Source organism: Equus caballus, chromosome 13 (genome assembly GCF_041296265.1).
Source record: "Equus caballus isolate H_3958 breed thoroughbred chromosome 13, TB-T2T, whole genome shotgun sequence".
Classification (NCBI taxonomy): Eukaryota; Metazoa; Chordata; class Mammalia; order Perissodactyla; family Equidae; genus Equus; species Equus caballus.
The window spans coordinates 44,893,843-44,911,172 of record NC_091696.1 but is presented as its reverse complement, the minus strand read 5'-3'; the positions used below and the strand labels follow the sequence as shown (position 1 = coordinate 44,911,172).

Below are 17,330 nucleotides of genomic sequence, written 5' to 3'. Positions count from 1 at the left end.
AAGCAGGAATCTTAAATGGGAGGGCAGCTGGATGGGAAAGGGAGAGGCGTAAGGAATTCAGGAATTTAGAGAGTGGGTGGATGTGGCTGAGAAGTGGAGGATGGTTATCTAAGGGAGGCTGGGCCTTTGGCCAGCATCCAGGTACCTGCAGGCGCTCACCTAACTCTGTGTGATTCTAGCCCTTTGGAATTCCTTTAATATTTATTGAATGCATTTTCTGTGTCAGGTACTTGCTAAGGACTTCTTGTGTGTTATTTCCTTTAGTCCTCACAAGTCTATGAGTTATAGGAGCTATTATTGCCAATTTATAGAAGTGGAAACTAAGCTTCAGAGAGATTATGTCAGTTGCCCCAAGGTGACAACAGCTGAGAAGCGTCAAAGTCAGGATTTGACTGTAGTGCTTGACTCATTACGCCGTCTTTTGGAATAAGACTTCCCTATTGGCCAGTTCGGGAAGACTTTCAACTTGGCTGAGTCTCACTGCCCACTGGGGCCTCTTCACTGTCCAGCCAGCCAGGGAGTGGTCAAGGGTCTCAGGTTCCTTCGAAGTATCCCGGGATCTGCCCAGGGTCATTGTTTAGGTCGCACGGCCATCCGGTGCTTTTTGGAAACCCGAGCTGCCTGCCCTGGATCAGGCAGATCAGCTTAATCCCTATTATAGCCTGAAGAACCTGGCGATTTGTGTATTGGTTTGCGGCTTAGAAGATCCCAAAGTGACTTGGAAAAGAGTGCCATAAAGAGCTAGTGTCCACCCCAACGCTTGTGATGCCTTTCGCTTGGCTCTGATAGTGAACACTGTGGCCTTGGGTACAGGACCACTCATTCCCTGAGGGAGTGCGCAGGCTGGTGGGGGAGACAGCCACAGAGCCAGTGACTGTGCAGTGTGACAAGTGCTGGAGTCGCTGTGGGCCCCGGGTTCTGGGGAAGCCTTTGTGGAAGCTTTCTGGGGGAAGGCAGCACCAGAGCAGAGTCTTCAAGAGGGAGCAGGAGCCACTGTGTGGGGCAGTGGGGTGTGGGGGCAGGACCAGGGTAGGGTCCTGGTGGAGGTCAGGGGAGGGCTGGTAGTTGTGGGAAACAAGCCTGGGGGTAGAACGGGGCTTGGGCTTCATCTGACATGGAGGGTTACCCACTGTCCCGGGTGCCTGGGACTGAGGGGTTTCCCAGGACATGGGACTTTCACTGTGAAAACCGGGGAAGTCTGGGCAACCAGTACAAAGTGGTCACCCTACCAGTGACAAGTGACAGTTCCTAATATACTGTTGCCCAGACCTAGGGCAGTGTGGGTAGAGAGGGAAGGTTAAGATATTTAAAAATATTTAGAATTGATAATTTTTTTTTTGGCACACAGAGAATCTGGGAACCCTCTCCCTTTTTTTTAATAGACTTTGTCTTTGAGAACAGTTTGAGATTTACAGAAAAATTGAGAAGATAGTACAAAGAGCTGGAAACCCTTTTTGAACCACTCCCAGCTTTCAAACTGGAAAGGAATTTTCCTGTTAGATGGGGTTTTACTTTTGCTAAATAGTGGGAAATGGTGTACCTGTGGTCTTTGTCTACGGAATCAAGTTAGTGATTTATTTGAGGTCGATTGAAATGGTAAGAGGTTATTTGCTACACATCTTGGGTGATTTATTGTCCAGACTATTGGCGAGGCTGTGACGTGACTATCGAATGCCCACTACCGAGCAGAAACTTTACTGATGGAGTTGTTTGATTGCTACAGAACCATCACCTGGCCCAGGAACTGTGACTCCACAAACTGATAGAACTCCTGGGTTGGTGTTGTGTTGTTCCCTTAATTCTGATCACTTTGTGTGTGGGTTAGGATCCTTGATTGCAAGTGACAGAAACCCAGCTGGAATAGCCGTAAGCCCCAAATGGAAGTGATGGGCTGCTGTCACGAATGGTCTGTCCCAGTCAAGCCAGGCTCAGTCCAGGTGTTTAGACAAAGCTAGCAGGATCTCCCTCTTCCAGTTCTTGTCTGTGCTTTCTTCTCTGTTGGGGTCTTTCTCAGCAGGCTAGGCTGACATCGTATCATCTTAACAATCCCTGGGAAAAAGCGTGTCTTCTTTTGATGCCAGCAGAAGTCCAGAAGTGAGTGTTGTTGGACCACCCTGGGGTCTCATGCCTGTCCCTGGGCTAGTCACTGTGGCAAGGGGCAGGAGATGCTCCGATTGGTCCTCCCCTGGAGCCAGGGTGGCATCAGCCCCTCCTAAGCTAGTGGACAGAGAATGAGAGAAAGGGGTGGTTCCCCGTGGGAAAATCAGGGGTTAGGACCCAAAGAGAAGAGGAGTGTATATCCACCAAGCAGATGCTCACCTATTCTTGGTATATGCAACTTTTGCCTAAGATAGCACAGATTATTTTTAGAGGTTGGGGTACAATATTGCCAGACTCATTTTCTTAGAATATCATACGCAGCATATCACTCGTAGTCTGAGGCACCCGTTATGTCAAGTCTGAGTTCTTGCAGGCTTTCAGAATGCTCCAGACTCTGTTCCCATCCATCTCGTTTGGGAGCACGGAGGACGGCCCTTTAACCCAGGCTGGGGGGTCAGGAGCATCCTTTGTAGGCAGACGCTCATTTAACTGGAGGGAGGCCTGAAGGATGAGTGGTTGATGCTGTTCCCACTCAGTGGCAGGGGTGGGGCAGGGGCTGGGGGAGACGCTTCAGGCAGAGGAAACAGCATTTGAGAAGCCTGGGGGAGAGAGACTCAGGTCATTCAGTAAGCGAGTGCATGTGGGACAAGGGGGAGGTCTAGGACCCAAGAGCAGAGTGATGATGAGGTGGGAGAGGTCACAGAGGCCAGGTCCCACTGGGCCTCATAAATCATGTGAAGGAATTTGGACATTAGACTGAGAACAGTGGGGAGCCATTGAAGGTCTTTTAACTAGAGGAATGCTGTGGTCCAGCCGACGTTTGGAGAATGGGTTGGAGGAGGGCCAGACTGGAGGTGAGTGTCCCCTCAGGGGGCTGCTGCCTTCTTCTAGCGAGTTAGGCTAGCAGGCTGCCATAATCCACGGGTATTTCTTGACACATGCTGTGTCACATTGATGGTCCTTCTCTCTCGCTCCCTGTTACACACACCTCACGCACCCACCCGTCTGCATCTTTGCTCTCTGCACTGAGCTCCCCTCCTCTTCCTGCCCATCCAAATGCCTAACTGAATCCTTTAAATAACAGTTCTTTCATAAAAATTGCCCTGGTGACTTCAGCCAGCCAGAAGTTTTACGGATGTCTCTAACTTCGCTCGTTCCTGTTCCTGCCGGCCCGCTCAGTTAACACATCATCACATACAGTCTTCTCATCGCGAGGAGTTAGACCAGCCTTAGTGCTCTGGGCTCTTCAAGCTTTGTTCCAGCCTTGAGTTACCCCAGGAAGCTGGCCAGGGTTCCTCAGGCCTGTCCTGTTGCTGAAATGGCCTCTTGGTTATGTGTTTCTCTGTCTCTCCAAGTCTGAATGTAAGCTTCATGAGGACAGAGACGTGTGTAGCTTGTTCACCTGGGAATTGGCAGACACTGGCACGGGGCCTGGCACATAGTGAGCAATCAACAGGTATTTGTCACGGGATGAACCAAAGAGGCAGGTTCTGGCCAGGCTTTCCTTAATGACGGCTTGCCCTTACCAGTTCGGTCAGTCTGTGCCACAGCATTTTTCTGGATTTTTCTGGAGCTGAAAGCCCTGCCCACACCCTCGCGGTGGTTGCTGGCTCCCCGGGATCTTGGACTCACTCTCATTTGCCGGCCCAGTTAATCGTTCGGGGATGTTCACAGGGAGAAGCAGCGCCTGTAACACCTTTCCCTGGTCCTCCCATTCCAGTCCACCCTGCGTGGGGCTTCCCCTTGTCTTGCGGACCAGAAGGCTGGGCTGACCAAACCGAGGTGTTCAAGCCCTAGAGTGGGGTGCCCCGGGGAGTCTCCATCCCAGTGCTGACAGGCCAAACAGACACAGGCCCTGTGTCTGTAACCCCGCCCCACGGCGCGCCCTGCAGAGATTGTTATCTGCGGGGGCGGGGGGGGGGGGGGGGGGGAAACGGGATGTGCTTTGGGGGAGTGGATTTCTAATCTGCCGAGCCCTCCATCGCTCCACTTATCCTGTCTCGCAGTCCCGCTTGTGGGTAAGTTTCGGAATCTTCCAATAGGAGCATCCTATGAGGCGGATTATGATACAAGTCATAAAACTGTGTGAACTTGAATTTAGTATGTCTGTCTCCGGAGTGGGCATGATTGTTGTGAACTGTAGTGGTTTATCTTGTGAGATCCATGACTCTTGAGAAGGCAGGGTCTGTGGAGGCAGGGTTTGTTTACAGTCCGGAGTCCTGGGTGATGAGCCCCTAGTGTATGGTTGCGTGGTGTAGTGTAGTGTTAGCAATAGGCTTCGGTTTCTTGGTCTCCAGGCATTTCAGACTCTGGAGCACTTCTCTTGAGATAGAGTTTGCTCATGTGTGAGGGTCTGATAGTGGGATTCTGTGTTCTGCAGAGGTTCTGCTGGAGATATGATAATGCCGGCTCATTTCCAAAGACACGGAGTAAGGGTCAGTTACGAGGCTTACCTTAAGATCTCATGTGTATTCTCATGCCTTTTGGGTTTGTTGTTTATACATTTAGTTTTCTTGTGTGCTAGGCATTCATAACTTCATGTAAATGCTTGTAGAGGCTAATAAAAGTGTTGACTTCATTGTTTGCATTTCTATGCTATCATGGGTATAAGCTAGCGGTCTGGAGTCAGGCTGCCTGGGTCCCCTGCACTGGGAGCCTCGGCTCCCCAGAGCCTCAGCCCCGCGGGATTGTCGTGAGGTTTAATGAGTGAACACATCTGAAGCACTCAGAACAGGGCCTGGCAGTAGGCCCTGATGATGATGAAGATGTGCACATGCACAGTTTGAGAAAAAATGTTACCATTGTAACAGTTATTATCATTGTAAGAGAAAAATTTGTTATTCTGTCCTTGGAAACTTATCTACAATATGGACACAGACTTGCACACAAGGATAGCCATTGTAACATTGTTGCTCATCATTAGGAATCCTGGTGCCCAGCAGAAGAGGAATGGCTGGTGCTTGTCCTTTCCGCAGTATACTTGTCCTTTCCGCGGTGCACTATGTGGCCATTCCAGATGCTTGCAAACAGTTGTCAGTAACACAGATGCTCTTATTTTAGTCAGAGGCGGAGAAAAAAGTTGGGCGTGGAAATGGGCATACAACATGAACTCAACTATGTAAATATCCACAGCAAAGAGAAAGACACAAGGAAGTACATTGCCGCTCCAGCAGTGGTCATCTCTACACAGTGGCGTGATTGGCAATTGCCGTTTCTCTGTTTTTGTTATTGTTGAAGTTTCTGGCCTTTCCAAAATGAGTGTTACAGTTAAAATCAGAAAGTTATTAAACTATGTTAGTATCTCTGAGGTAGTTGATTTCTTGATCTTCCAAAGCTCTGGGATTAGATGCAGCATTAAAATATGAAACCTTAATCTATTTAGCTTTCTTTTTTCCCAGTCCCTATAAGTATATTGAGGGTCTCTTCCTAACACCATGTGCTAGGGCATTGTGGGGGTGAAAAGAGGAGCAGGGTGCAGGTGTAATCGTCATAGAAATGTACAGCTTGAGATCTGGGGAGTGTTTGCACCTCCCAACAACACGCATTTAGAAAATGAACATTTCAAACACGACCGTTTACAACAGCATCAACAAACACCAAATACCTGGGGATAAGTCTAACAAAAGATGTGCAAGACCCCTATCCAGCAAACTTTGAAAGAAATGTGGGTGGCATGATGTTCCTCTATTGTAAAGATGTCCGTTCTCTCCGTGTTTAGCTGTTGATTTAGGTGGGTCTTGAAGTGGTAGCAGGTATTTTTGTGGAAATTGAGAAAGTGATTTTTAAATTAATATGGAAATGCAAATGGCCCAGAATAGCCAATATAATGATGAAACAACAGAAGGAAAGAAGTTGGAGGACTTAGATGATCACATAGCAAGATTTATTATAAAGCTGCAGTAATCAATGGTATTGGCATGAAGGTAAACAAAATAGACCTCTGGGAGTAGAGCATCCAGAAAGAACTCCACACGTGTAGTCACCTGATCAATGACAAAGGGACATTGCAGTGCAATGGAGAAATGAGGCCCTTTCCAGTAAATGATGGTGAGTCAACTAGATATTCTTATGGGAAAAATGAGTTTTGGCCAATACCTCACACCAAACACAAACATCAGTTCTAGACATACTCTGAGTCAAAATGTGAAAGGTAAAACCGTAACTTGTTTAGAAGAAAACAGCGTTTCTTCATGACCTTGGGGTAGGTAAGGATTTCTTAAGCCTGATAGAAAAAACGCTATCCAAGGGAAAGGCTGATAAATTGGGTGATGTTAAGATTAAGAACTTCTGCTCATCCAGAGACCACTCTAAACAGAGTGGAGAGGGAAGCCACATCCAGAGAAAGTATTTGCCATATGTACATCCAATAGAGGATTTGTGTTCAGGGTATATAAAGGACTCCATCAAATAAATGAGAAAAAGGTCCTCTACCTAGTAAAAAATGGCAAAAGACTTTGCACAGGCACCTCGCAAAGGAAGATACTCAGATGGCTATAAACCTGAAAAGGCACTCTAAGTCGTTTGTCACCATGAGGTAGAAGCCCAACTCAACATCACCATCCACCCAACAGAATGGCTCCACTGACAAAGGCAGCGGACCACGAGTGTCCGAGAGGCCAGGAGACGGCTGGGGCTCTCAGACGGCACCTTCCAGCCGCTTGGCTGTGGGCCAGTGACTGCGCATCTCTCGGTTGCTCTCCTGGCCACTGTCCCCAGGTGACTGCATGTGTGAGGGTCAGGTGAAGCCCCTCACACAGAGGCAGGCACATAGTCTTGTACCACACATGGCAGCTCCTAGAATCTTCTCTTCAGGACTTGCTGCCTTGCCCTTTCCCCTGGGTTTGTCTGTCAGGGCCTCCTCGTGGTTACTGGCATTTTTTTCAGAGATTGTTTAATGAAGGCAGTGATGAGAGGAGCAACAATAGCCAGCACTTGTATCGTGCATAGTAACTGCCAGGTTAGTTACCTCTCTTTTTACTTGTTTATTCCTCCTAACGACACCATAATAGGTAGGTCCTAAAGTATTTGTGGGAGTACCTAAGTATCGCTGCTCCGGTTTCACAGGTGAGATAACTGAGGTGCACAGAGATTAAGTAACCTGCTCCAGATCACCCAGCTAACACCAAAGCTCCCACTTCCTGCTCTGCTTTCTCTGTCCCTTCCCATAACTCCTGCCTTGGAGTCCTCTGTTCATGATGGTGTGGATCAGCCTGATCTTTCCTTCCTACGTTCCTGCAGTGTGCCTTGTATAATTTAGTAGTGGTGTTAATAACGGCCCCAATATCCTAATAGTAGTAGCAGCTAACCCTACATCTACTGAGCGCTTACTGTGTGCCAGGTACCATGCTTGGCACTTACTATGCGTTATCACATCAAATCCCCGGGACAGCCCAGGAGGAGGCCTTGACTGTTAGAGAAGCTGAGCTCCAGAGAGGTGAAGAGCCTTGTCCGAGGCCACAGTTAGGAAGTGGCAGGGCCAGGACTCAAGCCCAGGTCTGTCTGTTGGACTGCCAAAGCCTGGACTCTTCACTTCCGCGCTGTGCCACCACTTGCTGTGTTTGGCATTTGGACCCTGACTGTGTTCAGTCTTGTGTGCTCTGATCTAATTTATGTATTTATGTTCATAAAGATTGTCCCCCACCCTCGCCCCATCAGCTTTTATGGAGCACCTACTGTGTACCAGACAGTTTGGAGTATATTGGGGTCACCAAGATCAACAAGACGATACTCCTGACCTTGAGGAACTCAGGTCATAAGGGAGGCAGATCATGGCAGATCAGGGTGGTCCATGCAGCAGCAAGTGGATGTGGGCACAGAGGTGCCAGAGAGAAGAGCACAGTCAGATCCCCCCGGGCAGGAGGGCGGGAGGGATCCATCCTCTGAGGAAGATGCCTGAGCTGGGTTGTGACATACGAGTATGAGTTTGCTGGTTGGTCAGGGCAGCAAGAAAGCACAGTGACTAGAAGTCAGGGCTGGTCCTCAAGGTTTTAAACTCCCCCATCCCTGCTGGGAGTCCCCCAGCAGACCCACTCCCCCAGGCCGCTGTCTCCTGCTGGGCCAGGAGTGTGATGTGGGATGCTGACGGACGTATCCTCTACACAGAAGGAGCCGCCTGAGTGGGAGTTCTGCCTGCAGTGCCCGTCACAGCAGGCCATGCGGCGTACTGTGGACAGCACGGAGAGCGTCACTGATGGCCACGATGTGGGTGACACAGTAGCTCTGAAACTTCAGGGGGAGCTCGTTCAAAATGCAGATTTGGGGCAGTGCCCTCAGGAGTCAGGTTCCGTGGGGGTGCCCTGCCCTCAAGAGTCAGTTTCCGTGGGTCTGGGATGGCGAGCTAGGATCTGCAGTTCAATCAGGCCATTCTGGTGCAGGGGGCCTGGGAGCCACGGTATGAAAACTCTGCTCTTTGGGTCTTTTAGAGAAGATGCAGTCCAGGTGAGGTGGAGACGGATTCGTGATCGGGGCCCCCTGTCATCCACCCCAGGGTGGTTTGGTGCTGTGGACCCACCTTATCACAGAGCGAAACTGGCCTCTGCTCCACGTGCAGCCCTGCTAGTAGATTTGGGCACAGACGGTGGAGACTTCTATTTTTGGAGAGCTCTTCTAGTTATTGCATGTTAAAAGTGGCATGCAATTTTACTTAATTACATTTATTAAATAGTTGAATGACTGATTAGACTGTGTCTTTAAAATAAAACAAACAGCAACAATATTAATAAATAAAACTCAGCCCCCTAAACCAGCAGATTGCTCCTTATTATTCATTCTGCAAGGTTCTCTCTCTTTCTCGCCTACCCATTTTTAGAGATTTTCGGTGGAACGATCCTATCTAATCTTTCCCTGCCTTGCTCTCACCAGCCCCTACCCTCAAACGGAGGGTGGCCATAAAGAAGTCAGGAGGTGACTTTTCCTGAGTCACTCCCTCTTGGTGTCCCCTTTTCCTTTCCACGCCATTTCAGCTGAGTTACCTCAATCTCTGGGCCCTGGAGACACTATCTGTTAAAAGCTGTGCCAGGCGGCACTTCCAGAGCATCCGGCCAGGCTGCTGGTCCCCACACGGCTCAGGACTGGCCTCGGCGACTCTTTTGGATGCCCTCACCACCAGCACAGGGCCTCGAGGACTGGACTGGGCCGACCTGTCTCTGCCACAGCAGCTGGCCCAGGTCTGGAGCAGCACAGGCCTTGCGGGCACATCTAGGTGGGCGAAGTTCAGTGCCATGGTGTCGCAAGCCCACTTAACTGTGATCTGTACTCAGCAAATACAGTTGGTGCCCTTGAATGGCAAGCCACCCCCTTCATTTGAGCCATCAGTTCTGCTGGGTGTTCTGCCCTTCCTGGGGGATGATGGGCATTCCAAGGGTATGGGCATTCCAAGGGTAATCTTGCCTGCACGTGATTTTTGCCCCAGCTGCTGGCTTTGGGGCTCAGTCTCCTTCATCTGCAACTTTACCTCTCTGAATCTCTGCATCAGCCTGGCTGCTGGTCCCGTTTAGGCATTTGGCCCTGAGCTGTGTGTCTCGAGTTGCTCCACTGGCACCAGAATCACCCGGGGAGAGTGTGAAAGGCCCGTGCCTGGTCTTCCCTCAGTGCCACTGAATCTGAATCTCGGGGTGGGCTCCCGCAGCCCCCACTTCATCCAGCTCTCCAGGCGATGCTCTTGCCCTCTGGAGTTTGAGGATGGCTGTCTTCAAGAGCTCGACACTTCTCTCGCCTCAGTTTGGGTTGGCGTGTCCCTGGTTATTGAACATTCAAAGCATCGTCTGCCATCTTTCTTGGGTGGTATGATGACTCATCTGCACGGGAATTGTGCTAACCAAACCTGGAAAAACACAGCCAAATTGTCCCCCAGATGTTGCGAATGGTCGTTGAGTCTGGCTTACGTTGCAGTTGGTGATCTTTAATTTTCTTTCCTTTCTCTCAGGTATCTGTACCACGTTTTGACCAAAAACACCACAGTCACAGAACAGAATCGGAACCTGCTAGTGGAAACCATCCGCTCCATCACCGAGATCCTGATTTGGGGAGATCAGAATGACAGCTCTGTGTTTGAGTAAGGGTTTCTAATGTTTTTTTGTTTTTCGCTTCTTCTCCTTCCTTTGGATATTTTTCTAAATGTGTATCATGAGTCATCCCTCATGATGTCAGGATTTGACGCCAATTTGGTCTTCTGCACAGATATCTATCTGTATAAAATGTCCTTGAAACACTGTAGAAATGCAAGCTGAAAACGGGGAAGTTATGGAAATGAGTATCTTCAGAAAATGTGAAAACATCATGGATAATTTTCCAAGTCTTGTCTGATTCTCTCCCCAAAGGAAGGAGACCGTGTCCTGGGTCATTAGATTCTAAGTGGCCTGAAAGGCCCCCGGGGAGACACTGAGGGCTGACAGGTGTTGTGTTTCCCGGTGGTCAGGCACCGTGCTGAGCCCTCGACAAGAAAATCCATCTCCGTCTCCCAGCTGCCGCAGGGCGGGGCCCTGCTCTTGTCCCCATCTTTGCCCAGGGTCACAGAGGGTCGCACTCGGAGCCCATGACAGTGTTTCTCCTCGTCCTCGTCCTCCCCAGATGAGCAGTCTTAGGCCAGCCTCGGTTTCCTCATCTTTAAAGGAGAGGAAGTCCCCTGCCTCGTACCTGGTGCAGGGTATGCACTCAAGGAGTGCTAGCAAATGGTCATTTAAAAGGTGTCCCTGTTGGACGGTTACAGAGCAAGGGCCGCCAGCCGTGAGCTCCTCCGGTAGACCCGTCTTAGCGCCTGCGTGCGAAGGGTTGGGCTGTCATAGCCACCAAACCAGATTTCATTTTTATATAAAATAATCTCAATTTTAAGTATTGAGGCCACTTAAAAACCCATTTCAAACAAATAAAGGTGTTCCGTTTCCAACATGGCTTCTCATTAGATGTCCTGAGTCTCCGGATAGCTCTGTGTTCGTCAGTAAGGTCCTCTAAGATAAAGCTACTTGTGGAAAGTGCAGATCTTTAAAATGCAACCTGTGACACTGGCCATGACCTGCAGAGGAAAACATCGTAATCAAGTGAGGTGTTGCTTATAAACGGGGCGAGCTTCCTTTCAGGATCATGGGAAAGGTGTTAGTTGATTGGTTGGTTGGTATCTGTTTTTGGAAATGAGAAAGACCCTTGGGTTGAAGATTAGAAACTGTGTCCCCCTTTACTAGAATGGACTTTCTTAGTCCATCTGCCATCTTAGAAAAACTGCTGAGCTCTTGGAGCCCCACTGATTCTTTGTTTTTAAGTCCTATTTGCAACTCTATGCCTTCTTCTTCTTCTTTTTCTTTTTTTGGTGGGGAAGATTGGCCCTGAACTAACATTTGTTGCCAATCTTCCTCTTTGTTTTTGTTTCTTTTCTCCCCAAAGCCCCAGTACATAGTTGTATATCCTAGTTGTAAGTCATTCTAGTTCTTCTATGTGGGATGCCACCTCAGCATGGCTTGATGAGCAGTGTGTAGGTCCACGCCCAGGATCTGAACTGGCGAACCCTGGGCCGCCGAAGCAGAGCATGTGAACTTAACCATTCATTCAGTCATGGGGCCGGCCCCCCAGTGATTCTTAAGTGGCTGCCCAGCAGAGTCCCCAAGAGAATTTGTTTTTAATACATTTCTTATTTCAGAATAATTTTAGATTTACAGGAAAGTTGTGGAGATAGTACAGAGAGGCCCCATATACCCCTCACCCCGCTCCCCCCATTGTTAATATCTCATGTGACCAAGATGCATTTGTCAAAACTGAGAAGCCGACGCTGGTGAGTTACTATCAAGTAAACTCCAGGCTTGATTGGGATTTCACCAGCTTTTCCATTAATATCCTCTTCCTGCCCTAGGATCCCAGTCCAGGCTCCCACGGTGCATTGAGTTGTCACGTCTCCCCAGTCTCCTCTGGTCTGTGACAGTTTTTTAGTCTTCTCTTGTTTTTCCTGACCTTGAAGTTTTGAGAAGTACTGGCCAGCTGTGCCGTAGAACGTCCCCCAGTCTGGCTTTCTCTGGTGTTTTCCTCATGGCTAGCCTGGGGGTTCTGGAAAGAAGGCTGTGGAGGTGAAGTGCCCTTCTCGTCCCATCGCACCTGTGTTCCCATGTCCCCGTGATCCCTGGGGATGTGAACCTGATCGCTTGGGTAAGGTGGTGGCTGCCAGGTTTTTCTACCATAAAGTTACGTTTTTCCCCTTTCTCTCCCCTGTTCTTGGAAGGTGAGTCACTAAGTCTAGCCCACCTGGGGGTGTGGGAACTCAGCTCTGCCTTCTGGAAGGAGGGACTATCTACATAGATTCTTTGAAATTCTTCTATGTGGAAGATCTGTCTCTCCTCTCCGTTTATTACTTATTCAGTCATCTATTTATGTCAGTGTGGACTCCTGGGTATTTATTTAAACCTCGGTTTAGAATCCTGCACTGTGTTATTTGCGTTATCGCTCAGTTTATTCCAGCTTTGGGCATTGGGAGCTCTTTCGGGTTGCTTCCTGTGTCGCTTTGACACACCCCATCCTTTGTTTTCGAGCACCCCCTGACTTTCTGGTACTATAAGATGCTCCAGGCTCATCTTATATTTTCCTGCCCCAGCCCTATAATTAGTCATTTTTCCAAGGAAAACTTCCCTAGGGAGTTTTTAAAAATCCAGGCTCTTGGACTGCTTGCTTGACCTGGGGAGTGGCTCCCTGGGCGTGGTCTAGGTGCGGGCATCTTAACGAGTTCCCGACTTGGGCATCGTGCTGCAGTGAGCTTGTTGGGGGATACTTGGTAGACAAGGTAAACAAAATAGGTCAAATGATAAAAATGTTCTGGAGGGCAGTGGGAATGACTCCCAGAATCAGAGTTGGAAAAGGCTCTAGGGGTCTTTTTTTAGCTCGTTTATTCATTCACTTACCCTTTTGTGGATTCAGACAGAATTTGTGTTCCCATGATCCAGCCACCATTGAGCTGACAGCTGAGGGGAGAGAGACATCCAAAACTTAGGTCAACCAGCAGATGCCCATGACTGCAGGGGTTTTTTCTCACTACCCCAAATGAGAGGCTGTCAGTTCTGAGCTTGAATGCAGAGAACTAGAAGCATCGCTTTCTTCCTTTCAAGAGGGGCATTAGGGCATTTTGTCTCCTTTTCAAGACTAAAAGAGCCACCCTGTACCCCCAAAAGTCAGTGCCCCCAGGCTGTATGCAGACAGAGGTCCTGTCCAGAACAAGAAAGGCAGAAGCAGATGTGGGGACCGCCTAGGGTCTCACCGCCACGTCAGCACCTTCGATTTCCTTCCAGTTCTTTTCCCCGAGATATGGAAACTACAAACTTGGCGATTTGGAAACCAAAACTCTTTTGAATTCAGTGTTCTTTTTTTTTTTTTTTTTTTAACTTCTATGGCACTTTTTTTCCTCTCCTTCTTCTCCCCAAAACCCCCCAGCACATAGTTGTATATTCTAGTTGTGAATGCCTCTGGTTGTGCTGTGTGAGATGCTGCCTCAGCATGGCTTGATGAGCGGTGCCATGTCCACACCTGGGATCTGAACCGGGAAACCCTGGGCCGCCAAAGCGGAGCGTGCCCACTCAACCACTCGGCCGAGGGGCCGGCCCCTGAATTCAGTGTTCTCTTGCCCCTTTGTAGGGAATTATAGTTGTGGTTGATTAACACTCAAAGATATGGAGAGCAAAGAAAAGAGGCTTAGTAAGGAAAAAGAGAAGGATATAAAATATTTGATGGAAAATGCTGCTTGTCGGCTTTATGCGCGTGGATTGCCGTGTAATCGTTTAGTAGGAAAAGATCTTTCCCATTCTGTCATATCTAGTTCACTGCTTCCCAGAACCAGCTCTCTTCTCAGATTCTGGGAAGAGGACTTGAAAGGAGCGTTACCTTGATGGAAGACGGGATTGTGGGAGCTTTCTAGCACGGAAGCTGGGGCCGTGCAGGTGGCATGACCTCGCTGCTCTGTGGATGCCTGTGTGTGTGTGTGTGTGGGGGGGGTACACACATGTGCCATGCATATAACCAGAGGATGCATGTAACCTGTGTGTGTGTGTGGGGGGGGGTACACACATGTGCCGTGCATATAACCAGAGGGTGCATGTAACCTGTGTGTGTGTGTGGGGGGGGTACACACATGTGCCGTGCATATAACCAGAGGGTGCATGTAACCGCGTGTGGAAGCAGACCACTGATCTCCCCCTTCTCTCCCCAGCTTCTTCCTGGAGAAGAACATGTTTGTTTTCTTCTTGAACATCCTGCGGCAGAAATCCGGCCGCTACGTGTGTGTGCAGCTGCTGCAGACCTTGAACATCCTCTTTGAGAACATCAGTCACGAGACCTCACTCTGTAAGGACCATCCTCGACGCCTGCCTCTGCACCGCTGAGCGTCGGCAGCGTGTGGTTGGGCCTGGTTTTCGTGTTGTTTTTCGAATGGCTGTGCTTACCGTGTGTCTCAGTGTGCTTGGGCTGCCGCGACAAAGGACCCCAGGCTGGGTGGCATAGACAACAGGAATTTATTTTCTGGAGGCTGGAAGTCCAAGATCAAGGTGCCAGCAGGGTTGGTTTCTGGTTTGCCGTGGCTGCCTTCTCCTCGTGTCCTCGCGTGGTCTTTCCTCTGCACACAGAGAGTGCTGGTGTCTCTGCCTTTTCTTGTAAGGATGCCAGTCGTATGGGATTAGGGCCCCACCCTGTGACCTCTTTTAACCTTAATTACCTCCTTAAAGGCCTTGCCTCCAAATACAGTCACGGGGGTGGGGGGGGGGGGGGTGAGGGGAGGGGGCCGGTTAGGGCTGCGACGTAGGAATTTGAGGGCAGTTCGTCTGTAACCCGAGGTTTATCCCTGCGTGGTGGGCTGCTGTGAAGGGTGCGGAGAGGGCTTCCTGTGCTGAGTGATTCTGGGGGCGTTCGCGTTTCTTCTTCAAATTTGTTATTAAAGAGTTGGGGTCACTGAGTAATCAGCCAGCGAGTAGACACTGGACCAGCCGGAGAGGAAGAACTCGGCCCAAGAGCGTGCAGGCGCGTGGCCTCTGGCACCTGGCCGGCCTGCTGCTGTCCCGCTGGCCGCCTGGCGAGTGTGTGCCCTGGAGCTTGTTCCCCGCCCTCACTAAGCCCAGGCTCTTCGTCTGAGACAGCCACCCTGAGAGGCAGGGGCTGTCGGTGTCCTCGCGAGAGTCTGAGTCACCGCCCAGTGATGGCTCCAGCAAGGCCCGCGTTGACAAGGGCTCAGCTTGGGTGAGGTGGCTCAGTGGCCCTCAGCCGGGGTGACTGTGCCCCAGCGGACGTTGGTCAGTGTCTGGAGACATTCTTGGTTGTGGTAGTGATGGGGGTGTTGCTCCTGGCCTCGGGCGGGTGAGGCGGGGGATGCTGCTGTACATCTGCAGTGCACAGGACAGCCGCACAGCAAAGGGTTATCAGCCCCGAGTGCCAGCAGTGCGCAGGGGAGACAGCCGGTCCCCTTCCTCATCCCCCGCGCTGGACCACGGCTTTATCATTCCAGGATGACTACACCAAGCCCCAGGCCCGGCCCGCAGAAAGTAGGGAGGAGAAGACAAGTGACCGGCTGTCTGTGTCAAAGGCAGGCTCTAGGGCCCCAAGGCAGGTTTGAGAGAAGTTTCTGGTGAGTGGAAGTGGGTAGAGACGCTGGGAGGAGGAGGGCGCGGTGGGAGAGTGGCTGAATGGTGGCTCTCGGAAGCGGCCACCAGGTGGTGCTGCCGGCCCAGGACGCTCCTTGCGCTTCCCGATGAATCTGAGGTGACAACTGTGAGTTGACTCACTCTCCCTGAGTGGTTTCCCTTGGTATCAGCGTTTGCTACGCTGGATATGAATTGCACACGGTTTCTGAGAACTCCGAGAGGGGAAGACCCAGCTCAGTGGTGCAGGCCCTGGACCCAGGGCTCGGGGCCCAGGCCTGGTTCGGCCACGCGCTGTGCACGCGGGCCCTGGGGAGCGAACTCTCCAAGCTGCGGTTTCCGAATCTGTGAATTAGAGAATAGAGTGGTTTGAGGATTAAATGTGACAGCAGGTGTGCAGAGTGTGGCACAGGGTCTGGCTGATGGAAGCGTCCAGCAGAGTTGTTTTTGTCATTAAATCCAGAGATGGCCCCACAGTCTGTCCTCTGGTAACCCTTTCTGAGCCGATCTGGCCACAGGGCTGCTGGTCTGAAGATGGGGGTGGGGACAGTTAAACATTCTGGGGGTTTCTGGATCACATGGCTTTTCTTGTACCATGACTGAAAAGGGCACCGGCTGCAAGAAACCCAGGCAGCTGCCACCGGCTCTGTGGGAATCCACCCGAGCGCTTTGTAAGCCCTGCGAATGTGGCAGAAATCACTGCCTTTTCAGAAGCTGGATTTATGGGGGGTGACAACCATGGATGAGTTTTGCTTTTATTTTTATTTTCTAATTGTAGACACAAAATGTCCTCATTATAAAACAACAGCAAAAAATGGAAGATTGCAAAAGTAGAGAAAGCAAAAGTTCTGTGCAGTCTCACACTAATGGTTCCGGGGATGCAAGCCGTTTTGCTGTGGGCTTCGTTCTCTCCCAGCCTCGCAGTGGCTCGGAGCTTTTCACGTTCAGGCATCCGTGGATTGCTTGAGGAGTGCGTCTCGCTCGGCCATAACTTCTTCAACCTGACCATGGGCATTTAGGGGGTTTCCGGGTTTTCACTATTACAAGCAGCCATTTCACCGTGCACCTGTTGCCTGTTGAGTTTTGTGACCTAAGTGACAGAAGGCCCGAGAGACTGAGATTACTTACAGACTCCTGGGTTTATTATAAAAGGATACCACAGAAAGTCGGCCGCCCAGTGAGGGGGTAGCCGAAAAATCCCAGCCCAATAATAGAGGCACCTCTGCTGCCCCCACGGTGGCCCCGCCACCCACAGAGTCATCAGCGGAGGCCCTGGAAAAGTCCCCACCGGGGAATGCTTGGAGCATGTGGCTTTTCCAGCTCAAGAATGCGGCCGAGAGGCTCATAGGTACCCGTCTGAAGCTGCCAGCATGGGCGTCTGTGCCCCTGGTGGCCCGGAAGCCACTAACCAGTCACAGTGGGGCTCATGGGACATCCCAGCAGTCCCTGCTGCTGCCAGCCCATTCGTCCCAACCACAGCCACGGTGCCAGCACCTAAAGGAGGGCATCTGCATCACCCGGCTGCTTGTCGCAAGTTCAGATTCTGGCCGGATCAATTGTGGGCGCTTCAAAGCATGGAATACTATACAGCACAGAGGAAAAAGGAGGGAACCACATGGATAACTCAGCTTGTGAGGTGTG

General features: G+C 50.5%; 1 protein-coding gene across 13 annotated transcripts in view; it reads left to right on the top strand.

Moving 5' to 3' along the window:
- The window catches only part of CLEC16A (C-type lectin domain containing 16A), a 200,216-nt gene that overhangs the window by 1,955 nt on the left and 180,931 nt on the right, over nucleotides 1-17,330 (top strand). For 10 of the 13 annotated variants that reach the window (XM_001490219.7, XM_070231014.1, XM_070231022.1 and 7 more), the window contains exons 2-3: nucleotides 10,025-10,153; nucleotides 14,273-14,406. In XM_001490219.7, coding sequence (XP_001490269.3) covers nucleotides 10,025-10,153; nucleotides 14,273-14,406 — 263 coding nt within the window. The remainder of the gene's footprint in view (nucleotides 1-10,024; nucleotides 10,154-14,272; nucleotides 14,407-17,330) is intronic. The other 3 variants (XM_070231023.1, XM_070231021.1, XM_070231019.1) reach the window with 1 other exon arrangement.